This window comes from Nicotiana tabacum, chromosome 8 (assembly GCF_000715075.1).
Source record: "Nicotiana tabacum cultivar K326 chromosome 8, ASM71507v2, whole genome shotgun sequence".
Taxonomy (NCBI): Eukaryota; Viridiplantae; Streptophyta; class Magnoliopsida; order Solanales; family Solanaceae; genus Nicotiana; species Nicotiana tabacum.
The window spans coordinates 85697934-85710931 of record NC_134087.1 but is presented as its reverse complement, the minus strand read 5'-3'; the positions used below and the strand labels follow the sequence as shown (position 1 = coordinate 85710931).

Here is a 12998-nt window from a genome sequence, read left to right as displayed (position 1 = left end):
CGAGGCTCTTCATCGACCAGTCCGAAGCCCGGACAACAAACTTCTCGGTTTGATTACTGCCCCGTTTTAGCTGCATCTCATCGTTAAACTTCGTATTCTTAGCATCAACTGTTCTAACAACTAACATAAAAATAGATCACATATTTTTAGAATCCCATTTTACAAATTTAATTGTTGTTACCATTTTGACGGTAAACAAACAAGAATGGAGAAGAAAAGGACTGTGATCACTTCCCATTGGCCATTTTTTGATCATAGCATCTTGCTGCACTTTTTCTATTCTAATGTATTTGTTGTTCTCATATCCAACATGTACATAGTATACTGTGGGATCTATTACTTTGGAACAAATTTTTTGAATACTCAATGAAGATAGAAGTGTAAATATAAAAATTCTTAACGGGTTAACGATTTATTCGATAAGAAAATTGAGTAATCTGCCCCCAAACCGTTAAGCAGTTAATTATAAAATTTCAATTTGTTCACTATCCATTACCCCGATTACCTGATACCAATAAGCCAATAAGACATCGGTTCGGTTAATGGTTACGGTTCGAATTTGAACGGCTCCGGCGATGATAGGACCATATTTGCATTTGAGATCTCGAAGCATGAGTTCGAGATCACGACCGGTTTTTCTTAGCAATGGTAACATTCCAATCACTGGGAAGATAAAGGGACCTGGTGGGAGTTTCTTTGTTTTCTGGAAGAAAAGATTAAAGAGAAGTATGAGGAAGAAAGAGATACAGAATGTGACCACAATGATGAACAAGCTTTCCATAATTCCAGTACTTGTGTTTGTCATCTAAATATTACCAGGACATATGTACTAGAGATAGAGACTTGCTACGTGTGGGTATCAAAGAAAGAAGAGTAGGATGATTAACAGATATTGAAGAAAGGAAAGTAGGAAGAGTAGAATTAAATGTTTCTTTATTATGACTCCCGCGTCCCCTCTCTGTTTGTAATCAAAGTGTTTGAACAAGACTGCAAACAACCAAGCTTTTAGGAGGTCAAAAATACTTTTTTTCTTTTAAAAAAGTACTTTTAAAAAAATTTAAGCTGTTTGGCCAATACAGAGAAGTACGCCAGCAGCAGAAGCAGTTTTTTTTCTTTTGGGAAGCAGCAAAAAATTCTAGTTTTTTCCAGAAAAAGCAGAAGCAGAAGTGAAAAATTAATGTATTCAAGACAAAACTATCCTCACTATAAATTTATATTTTTCAAATTATCACTTACAAATGTAAGTTTTTTCTTTTCATTTTTGTTTTTAGTTTTTACCATTATTTTAAAATTAAAGATATCATATCATATACATGAATCATATTGTAACTTTCCAACTTCTTTATTGACTTTTTTTTTGTTTTTGATTTGTTCTTTGTGTAATGTCTTGTAATTTTTCAAATTATCTTCTTCTTTTTTCACACTAAAGCAAATTAGCTACATCCTTCTTTGGATTATCAAATCTCTTCCTAAAAATAATCATTTATAATTTCTTCTGTTATATGCTATTAGTTCCCGATCGTTAAAACAGTTATCAAATTTAATTTGTGAAAATTACCTACAAATAGGTAATAAATTTACAATTCCATCGCATAATCTATCTATCTATATATATTATCAAAAGAAGAAAAGGCATCACAGATTAAGCCAATGGCAGCCTGAAAATAGGCCATTTGGCAATTTAGGACAAAGTTAGTAAGATTAGGTAATACTAATTAGTTTCTTTTTGAATTTAAATTTAAAAAAAATTACATTTATGTGTTGTTAATAATTAGTCACTTTTTTTGAATTTAAATTTAAACATACTTAACTATCTTTTTACATATTTAAAATTATTTCTATTTTACGTTAAATCCCATCTTTCAAGTTTGACGCTCAGAATCATCTAGTTACAATTACCATGGCTATACATAATTTCATCTGATGACATTCTTCTATCGATAATGAATTCAATTATTATGCTAATGAAGACATTACTGCTGAAATTGAGGAATGAGATGGGCCTTCTGATATTCCTTTAGAAATGCAAGGCAATTTTTCTACTAATATGGAGACGTTGTGTGATAGACGTAGAGATAAAATTGTTGAGAAATATTATCATGTGTGAGTGACTTTACTTATTATTTCATGGTAGATTATCAATATATAGTAATTTGAGGAATAGACTTCTAATTTATATTGAATGATGTATTTTGATGATTCAAATCACCATGTAACAATAAGTAATTAATTACACTAGATAATAATATATGCTTTGGTATAACTATATATGTAAAATTGATTTAAATCTTTAATATGTTTGTTTACTTTATGTTTTATATTTTAATTAAATTAAATAATAAATAATAAAAGTCTATTACAATAAATTTTTGAGTTCATTTTTCTCTTTAAAAGAATTATAAGACCTAGGTACTATTCTTTTTGGTAATTTGACACTCAAAAGTACTTTTTAGAAAGATTGGTCAAACATAATTAGTTTGTCAAATGTTGCAAAAACTACTTCTTAAATGAATTGGCCAAACATAAACTGTTTTTTTCCAAAAGTACTTTTGAAAAAAGTACTTCTCAAAAAAAGTACTTTTCAAAATAAGCAGATTTTGGCAGCTTGGCCAAACGGGTGTAACAGGAAACGCCTATATGACATTTAGAGCCCGTTTGGATGTGCTTGTTTTAAGTGACTTTTAAGCCAAAATAGCTTTTAAGCCATAAGTTAGGAATTCTAACTTTTGGTTTTTGGCTTGTTTTTGTTATTTTAGCCTAAAAACAAGTGTTTAAAAGTACTTTTTTACTTTATCCAAACACTATCAAATGACATAAAAGCAATTTTGACTTAAAAACACTTAAAACAAGCCAATCCAAACGGCCTCTTAGTTGAACTCTGATCACTAATGTAGGAGTTACTTTAGTGCAATAAAAAAATGAGGATGACAGCTAGCGTATGGCTGGACTGATTGAAAAATTCTTAAGATTTCTTATTAGTAAAAGTCTATCTTCTCCCACAACTATGGCACGTCACCTTTATAATATTAGTGTTGTATAAATCTGTTATAACATGTTAGTTTATACTCGCAGTAATTTTTATGAGAAACATGCAGGAAGGGTTGACAGACAAACAAAAAATTACTGTTCTATTGGGGTTATTTCACGTATCGTTTGATCTGCAACTAACAGTATATTTGTTTATTATCTTATTACGGTAATATGGATTAGATTTTGCTGCTCTTTTTCTGCAGTATCCGGACACGCGACATGAGCGTGAAAAATCAGTTTTCATTTTAGGAGTAAAATCAGTTATTTTTGGGTAAAACAGAGAGACTCTTCTCCTATTCTAAAACTCACTGATCCAATTATCGGATTCTCGCCAGATACGTCCATTAAAAGTGTAAAACGCTTCTTGTTGAAAGATTTTCAATTTTTAGGACTGGAACTCGAGATATCTAGTTAAAGGGATAGAATCTCAACAATCCGACTCACACCCTTGGATAAATATAAACTTTGCAATTTGTTATCATAAACACTGATTATACAGTACTACTTATAAAATAGCAACTTCTATTCAGAGCGAGAAAAGCCTTCATTGACAGCCCAAATCAATACCGCCATTATTTTCCTCTGTCTTTTATTTCTTTTTCTTTCCAAGAAATGGATTTAAGGAAACTTGTTGGCTTGCTTCTATTAGTTTTCATATCCCTTATGGAGATGCTTTTCAAGAAAATTGCAGTTTCGGTGTTAAGTTTCGTGGGGTTTTCTGATTCTCAAAGTTCACCATCGAATAGCAGGGAATTGCAGAGAGTTGTTTCTTCACCAAGAATCAGACTAAAGGATGGAAGATGGCTGGCATACAGAGAAAGAGGAGTTCCAATGGACAAATCCCTTCACAGAATCATCCTTGTCCATGGGATTAACAGCTCCAAAGATAAGGATTTTCTTGCAACCCAAGTATGACTAGCTAACACCCTTTTCTAGTAATACAACATTTTACTTTCCTAATCTTGAAGAATTATCGTACTAGTCTCCTAGGAATTAAAAGTATGTTTGCTGCTCCTTTTTTCTCTTTAACAAGAAAATGCATAAAACCCCAAAAATGCTACTAATAATAACAGAAGTGTGTGATGGTATGGTTGTCATACTTGGATACTCTTCTTCATCTATGTTCATCTTCTATATTAATTTGCGGTTGCCCTATTATGTGTAAAATTTGTGAGCGGGTATATTGATCTATGCCTAATAATTTCTTTTTTAAATTCAAGATGTTAGATTTAGATTGTCACGTCAAAGTATGATGTCAATACTTGAAGGTAAATCGATATCTCCTAGAAACATACCTTGTATGACATTGCATCCTCGATTTCTAGTGAGAGTATTGCACTAATTAATTGCCAGTAATCTTAACATTGTAGTTTAATTTTAACTGACAAATAAATGAGAATTTCAAATACTTACCTTCCATTATTGGAGTTTCATTCATATCTGGTAGAGAATTATATGTTTGCATATCTACAAAGTAATAAGATTATTATAACTAATTGGAAAAAGCCGATTAAAGTAATGGTTTGTTAAGTTATGGTATACTTTGAACGAAAAATTAATATGATGAACAAACTGTTAATACCTTCTTCAGTTGAAGCGTCACTTAAAATCAGGTAATATATTGCCATTGTGCATACTTATGATGAGATTGTATAATGTTTATAAGTAATACAGATAGAAGAAAATAAGTGAAGAAAAATATATATGATAAAGATTTTAAATAAAGAGCAGAACGGAGGTAATAACTTTGCAATTCAGGAATTGTGTTTAAATCAGGGAGAAGATGATGTATTCTCATGTCTAGACAATGAGTTGCATATGCATCATTAGTTGTATAAATATTAATCAACTGAACCAAAAATGGTAATAAGAATAAATTATAGTAAAGTAAGTTGTAACAACACAATTGTAAATATATGAAATCGATGATGTTTTGACTAACCATTCAGACAAATGAGGAACTCTTTCTTCACTTTCAACAAAATAATTTCAGTTTTGGAGGGTTCAACTTTATCTGTAGAAGAAATTTGTATGTTAGTTTAAGTCAGCTTTTCGAAGTAAAATACATGTAAAAAAATTTACTTTGCATAATCTATTGACTAATTCCATTACGGATCATATTTGTCACAAAAAAAACTAAAAATGGTAGAGTGTTTTTCATGTTTCTTTTTTTTTTTCTATATTGAGCAAGAGAAAAATGCAGGCAATAATGTATTTAAAAGTCTCTCCACTCCAGCATTTCCCATTGAAAGTACGAAGTGAAAGCAGTGTGAATAAGAAAAGCAAACAATTTGACCAATAAAATAAAATTATGCAGAAATAGAAATAGCAACAATGACACAGAAACAAAAACAAATGTTTTTTTTTATCTTTGAGATAAAAACTAATACATTCATCTTTCCGTGATAGTATTCAAAGTTTCATCAATTAAAAAGAGTAAACTTAAAAAAAGTGTAGAGTTCAAATTTCTTGTAACATATAATATGATAAAGTGTTCAGGAGTATATAAAATTATTTTTTATACATCGAAAATTATGTTGCTCTTCTGCTATTCAATATGTCATATTCAGTGAATCAGAGAACCAATATATTATAAGAATAATAAAGAGCATGCTTCTCATTATTTGCCGTGAGTAATTTCCTTTATCACTTTAAATTTTTAAGCAAAGTGTTCGAATTCTTAATTACTTATAAGATTCCAGAAGCATATTGTTATAATTGTTTCTAAGAAGTATAATTACAAAGTGACATATATAACTATAAAACCAAGTAACATAAATTGGAGGCACCAGAAGATGATTTGTTAGAAAATAATGACATAGAAATAAAAGATGGTAAAAGTCAGAGCTATTAAGAAAATTACACAAGCTAGAAGATAATAGGAAAATAAATTTGGCAACCCCATAGATTTAAGCAAAGATTTCGATGAGTAAGACTTCCTCAAAGATTACCAATGCTTGCTAGCACATGTAGCACGTGAAACCAAAGGAATTCATAATTTTGCCTTTAAGTTCAAGAAAATAATCAATTATATTTTCTTACCCCATTTATATACAAAGAAGATCAAAGATTTAGTCTAATGGCATTATAGTTATATGCTTGCAAACAAAAAATACATAAAAATTATTTTAAGAGATAATAATGATAATCAAATAACAACGATAGTAATGATAATCAAATAACAAACCTTTGGCAACTGAAGTTTTTTTGCGCCGTTTCTAATTATATATGTTGTATCTGCTTGGTGTGGAAAAGGGGTTGTTTGATTCTCCATGGAGAAGAATCCGTGAAAGTGGATTGCTATGCCTTTTAAAAGAAATTGGAAGTCAGATGAAGTGGTTTCATGATTTTGACAGATAAAGTGGGAGTTCAAAAAAGATCGACTTTTGTTGAGAAGAAAAAAATGGTTTTTGACTAAGCAGTTTGAGTTTGCGCTGTCAGAGCATCGTGGGTCTGAAGCACGAAAACAGTAGATGTTAATAGGTCAAAGACGCGTATGGAGTTATATTATGTGTTGGTTTCAGAATAGTATGTTATTTTTTTGAAATTCAAATTAAAGAAAGAAATTAATTTTACCTAATTTAACTAATATTCTCCTAAAATTTCCACATGGCATTTTCTTAACGCGACACTTGGCAAATTCTCATGGCTGACTTCTTTTCTTTTAATAATAGATTGTAACATGGTTGTTAAGATACTTCATATTCAGAGAAACAGTTTATTTGTCTCTTAGTTAATGTCTGCCGAAACAATTAATGTTTATGAAAAGCCATTAGATTGATCTACTAACTTTATTCTTTAGGAAATCCTAGAGGAGATGAGGATATATATGCTACAGTTTGATAGAGCTGGATATGGGGAAAGTGGTTTAAATCCGAAACGGTCATTAGAAAGTGAAGCTTGTGATGTAGAAGAAGTAGCCGATCAACTACAAATAGGATCAAAATTCTATCTAATTTCAGTTTCTGCTGGAAGCTATCCTGCCTGGAATTGCCTCAGACGCATACCACACAGGCTATCAGGCGTGGCTTTTGTTGTTCCAATTATCAACTACAAATGGAACTCCCTTCCTCATGATTTGATCAAGAACGATCACAATAACAAGCTTTGGCGATTAGTAATTTTGCTCGCACGCTATGCTCCTGGGTTACTCTACTCATTTTTTACACAAAAATCGAACAGTGTTTTCTCGGGCAATTCCGCATTGTTTAGCAAAAAGGACAGGGAAGTTGCAAAGAATGCAAATAGATCGGAAGTTTTTAACCCGGTAAAGTAAAGTTCATCATCCACCTCTCTCAAATCAAACATGAGTTTTGATTCACCATTTATTACATCATGATTATGTTGAAAATGATGACTTGTCTTAATTAATTGGCAGAAACTTTATCCAAAGCAAAGTGATTTTGAGTCTCTTCTCCAAGACTTCACCTTGGCTTATGGAAAGTGGGACTTTGATCCACTAGAATTTGGTAATCCATTTACTGATGAAAATGAAAGCTCAGTTCATATTTGGCAAGGTTATGAGGACAACATAGTACCTTGTCGCTTACAAAGATATGTTTCCAAAAGGCTACCTTGGATTCATTATCATGAAGTTATTGATGGTGGACATGCCTTGTGGCATGTTGGTCCAATTGGTGAAGCTATCTTGAGGTCCCTTCTCCTTCGTGAACAAGACACAACGCCACAGACTGCTTGAATGTAATCAAGAATATTATTAGGCCTAATATCATTTAATGAAATTAAATTGCAAGGATCTTTTATTTTTTAATGTGGGTATTTCACTTTTGAGCTTGTTTTCCAATTATAACGCGTACGTTCAGTTTCAGGTCTAGTGATGCACATTTACCACCAAAGGATAATTCTGATATTGATGAGCCTACTATTTCAATTGAACATTCAACAACTCAAGATCCCAACAGTTAATAATCATCATTGTTTTAAAAGGCGTGGGCATAAGGCGAGACGTTCTACATATGCCTCAGCGAGACGTAAGCCCCGAGGTACGGGTGTAAACCCCATAGGTATTTAACTTTTAATATTTTATAAAATAATATAATTACAGTAAATATTTATAAACAGATAAAATTGCTTAAAAATTGAAGAAAACTATATATATATATATATGTGTGCTCCATCCCCACAAAAAACTAGTCAAAACAATCAATTATACGCTACTTAAAAGCACAAGTAACTTGAGTCGAAAAGAATAAAGTTTTCTACATGAAAGAATAAAAATGATGACTAACCTGCAATTTGAACTTTGAACTTGCTGCTATGAAGGAGAATGAAGTTCTCTTTGTATTTGTAAAAAAAAATTGAATATTCGTTGCTTTACGGAGATATTAGCAGACTAGCGGACAAAATAAAGAATTGAAAATGACCATGAATTAGGGTTTCAATCTATAAAAAAAGTCTTGACTTTTAAATATAATACATTTCAGTTCCTTTTTAAAACTTTTGAGTAATTACCAAGATGAATTTTGAGAATTTGGGTATATATGAAAGACTTATTCAACAATTTTAGTTTTAATTTGATAAAGTCTCTAGGACTTTCGCCTCACTAAAAGAACACGCGTCAAACGCTCGGGCGTACGCCTCCTGAGACTTTCGCCCCACACCATCGTCTCGGGGCATTTTTGGTCCGCCTCGCCTCAGAGCTCGCCCCAAAAACGCCTTTTAAAACACTAATATTTATTCATAACAATGAACCTATCTTACTCATAATCATATTAAACATTCAACACAACTAAAGCATGACATATAGATATTACTAAAGATTAACATTCTCAAAACGTCGTAAGATCTAAACATCTATTTGTTTAACCAAAAATCTGAGTCTTTGGTCAAAGCTAAAAAGAAATTCGGGTTACTGATAATCAGGAGACAAAAATAAAATTCTTTTGAGAATGATGGTAAAAAAGCAAATAGATGTGTATTTCAATAAATTCTCAATAGTATTCTGTGTCCTTACAAATGATGATACTTCTTCCTTTTATAGATAATTCTAGTTAAAGGAATGAAGCCTCAGCTTTAAAGATATAATCATGAGTAATAAATGACATTAAATAAGCCGTTATACAATCATTCCTATTAAATACCAATTTTGTAACGTATCAAGTATTTAATAATAAATTTGGACTCCTTTCTGTCATCAGATATTTGTCTTCAATGCCTTCTAATCCGTTGGCTGTAAATAATTTAAATTGGTACGAGACTCGTATCTATACGTCGTCTCGTGCCTATTTAAATTCTTCTTCCCGTGGCTGTCTCCATCCGTGCCTCTTAGTCAATTGCTGCGCTTTGACCATTTAACTAATCCACGTGTCATGCCACATTATCTTTAATATAAACTCAGTTTTTTCCCAATACAGATAGTCCCCCCACTTTCCATTTTTTATCAATTAAATAATTGGGAAGTGGATCTTCATGTAAAATGAATTTTTGCCACAATTAATGTTCATGACAGTATTAACGCCTCAGTAGTCTTTTCCATTTAATGTTCTGCCCATGTGTCATTTTCTAATTGATTCCGCTATTCATACCCTTTTTCGAGACTTCTTCATTCTCACTATTTACGAAGTAATAACTGCCTTTATTATAGGCTTTTCATCATTAAACTTCTAAAGTTGACGGTTCCCATTTTACACATAACTTTTTCTTCCTTTGTCTTCTTCACAAATCTTCAGCACATACTTCCTTCTTAACAATGTCTTCTTCAAACCCTAACCGTAAAAAAGTTCCAATTCTAGATCAATTCCCCAACGCCCCTGTTAGACACAGAAGAGGCGGAGGAGGTAGGCTTCGAACAGGGTTAGAATCTACGCGAGGCGGCTCCTCTAGTTCTTCTTCAAGGAGTTCTATCCCAAAAGCCCCTTCTTCTAAAAGTAGGGAGATTCTTGATTCTTCTTAAGAACCCTCAGTTGATGATATAGTTCCCAGCGATTTGTCTTTTGAAAGTGACAAAACGTCTCTTCAAAAACAAATTACAAATTTAGAAAAAGCCGATACTTACCCAACAATAGTAACCGAGCTTACAATCCCCACCATAAGAAGAGATTGTAACTGGAAGGATAGTCTCCGAATGTCAATTCCTTCCCCAAATCAAAGAATTTCCTCTTTTAGAAGTGGGTATTCTTCTGTTTATACTTACCCCTTCACTTTAGGTTTTAATCCTCCGATTGACCCAGTTATTCTCGATTTTTGTCGTTTCTTTACAATTTGTTTGGCCCAAATCGGTCCATTAGTGTGGAGAACAATGGCTTGTTTGAGATATTTATCCTCCAAGGCCAATGTCAATTTCACCTTTTCTCACCTCATTCATCTATACCATCCTAACTTAATACGCCATGGGGTTTTTACATTTAACTGCAAGGAACAAAAAAGTTTTGGTAAATCCTGAGGATGACAAAGATCGTGGATGGTATATCCGTTACGTTGTTGTTCGTACGGTGGACTTGATTGGCGAAACAAATATTCCCTTCCCTGAGAAGTGGAATTTTGAAAGTAGGTTTCCTTTTATTTACCGTACCTACTTTTGAGAATTTCAAAAGAAAGTTTGTTTTTAACCTCGTCCCTTCTTGGTTTTTTGTAGCAACCATGGGAGATATGAAACCTATTCCCAACTTCCGTGGTTGGGTAGACTCACTTTTGAAGATTGCTTCTAGGGAGCAGAGAACTTGGAAATCAATTTCTTCCTTACATGGCTGGAAGGTCAAAACACATGGTATCCCCCTTTTTATATGAATTTTTTTTTTACATGTTAAGCACTTTTTCATAAACTTTAATCATGTATATCCATCCTTTAATCAGGATTTGGCATTAGAGGAATGACGGCTGAAGTAGCTATGGCCATTCGCATGTCTGCGAATGCTGCTCTTGATTTGGATAAGGCTGAGCCTTGCTGCCAAAAAGGAAAGCTACAAAGGAAAGTTCTGAGGAAGAAGAGGAGTGTACCTCCCTAATTACCAGGCCAAAGGTCAGGAGACGAATAATCATTGATGATGAAATTGAAAACACTCCTGCTCGAACCTCCATCACCGAGCCTGTTTTGATTCATTCTGACGAGGACACCGAACCAAGAGATAATAATGAGTCAATTCAGCATCTTTTTGACAGTGGTTTCGGGAGTGGCGAGCTCGGCCCTGTTTTTGATGAAGCTCCTCTTTCCTCATTTGTTCCTATTTCCTCCATTCCTCTGCCAACCGTAAGTATTTCTTTACCAGTTTTGACGACTTCCGTTCTTTTGCCAGTTTCTACCGCTCCTATATCCGTTCCCTTGGCTGTTTCTACCGCACCTGCTTCCGCTCCTGCGTTGGTTTCTACATCTTTTCCTTCCATTCCTTCCATTGCTCCTCTTCCCTCTGTTCATCATACAGAGACAGGTTCTAGCAGTGGAAGTATGACTATGAGAAGTGTTACTTTGGAGGTTCCTGCCAATCATAGCCTCTTGAGGAAGACCGGTAGAGCCGATGTTTGGCTCGAACCTCTAATTGGAGATATCGAGAAGAAGAAGATGGAGAGCCATAGCTGCTTAACTCTGATGAATGACGTAGTTCATTCTACTTTGAAGGTATTTTTACCAACAACTTTTTTTTTAATTATCTTCAATCTCTCATTTCTATGAGTTATCTCTGTAGGCTAACCTTATTGGCACGGAATTAATGGGAAGAATTTCCATACTAGAAAGAAAAGCCCGTGAGTCTGAAAAAACTGTCCACGAGGCCGAAGAAATAGCTAGGGGAGCCCATCTTGAAGCAACCAATTGGAAGGAGCAGTTCGAGAATGCTCAAGGGACCATAGAGGAGTTGCAAGAAAATAAAAATCTCCTAGTGCAGCAAAACTGTGGTTTAACTTCTGAATTAGCAATTGCCAAAGCTTCTTCAAGCCAATTGAAAAGAGACAAAGAGATTTTGGAATGCTCTTTGTCAGAACAATTATCCAGGGCTAGTGAAGAAGTTAGGGAGCTGAAGGCACTTTTGGCTAGGAAGGAAGAATATGCAGGAGAGTTAGTGCAAAGCTTGACTCAAGCTCAGGCTGACTTACAGACTTCTTCTGACGAGATTCATGCCTTGAATAGTTCTCATGCCTCTCTTGAAGCTTCCCTTGATTCCCATTTAGCTGAATACCAAATCTTAAAAAACGATCTTGCTATGTGGGAAAAGGAATATGGACTTCTGGAGGAAAATTTTAACATAGAGGTGAGTTGGGCTTTCCTGAAATCTCGTCGTGATGCTTTGACGGAAGCTGCTCAAGAAGGTTTTGACTTGCAGTCTGAACTGGCCAAAGTCGTAGATACCATCGAGAAAAGCCAACAGTCTACTGATACTCCTTCTCCTGCACTTGAAGTTCCTGGAACAGAAGAACTTTTAAATGAAGAAGTGACTATTGCAGCAATTGGGATTACAATTCCTGCTTCAGCTGAAACCGTTCATGTTGCTGCTTCTTCAGAAGTTGCCACCGTGCCTGTGGCTGAAAGTGAAATTAATATTGCAACTTCGGATGTGCTAACCCCTTCAATTGGATGATGGTTTTATCCCTTAGTTTTTAAGGGATTTTTTGGTGAAAGTCCCCAGTTATCATAATGGGGCACTTGTATAAATCTTTATTGACTAAGTTTCCACTTAGTCTTTTTAATTATATTAAGAAGTTTCGTTAGTACTTCAATGTGTTCTATTCTTGCCTTTTCCTTACTTATTTAGGACTTATAGAGTAGTTTAGAATTTTTATCCTTTGAAAATGCTTTATGATTCTTCTCATGACTTATTAACATGAGGCTTATAAAAGAGGGGCCTTTTATTTTATCGACACTTAATGAAGAAGACGTCTCAACTTCATAATGGTGTTATAATACGATGAAAGAAATAGGAAAACACACGTTTTGTATGAAACAACTTTGGCAAGTTTTTTTTTTCATAAACTTTTAACAAGTGTTTGACTGTTACATGTATTACAATACATCTACAACT

The 12998-nt window shown here is 33.6% G+C and overlaps 1 protein-coding gene across 1 annotated transcript; it reads left to right on the top strand.

Annotated features, from left to right (window-relative positions):
- The first annotated feature begins 3642 nt into the window (after window positions 1-3642).
- LOC107826461 (uncharacterized) lies at window positions 3643-7729 on the top strand. Its single transcript, XM_016653443.2, has 3 exons — window positions 3643-3939; window positions 6833-7297; window positions 7409-7729. Exons 1-3 carry the CDS (start codon window positions 3643-3645, stop codon window positions 7727-7729), a joined length of 1083 nt encoding a protein of 360 aa, XP_016508929.2.
- Window positions 7730-12998: the final 5269 nt, after the last annotated feature.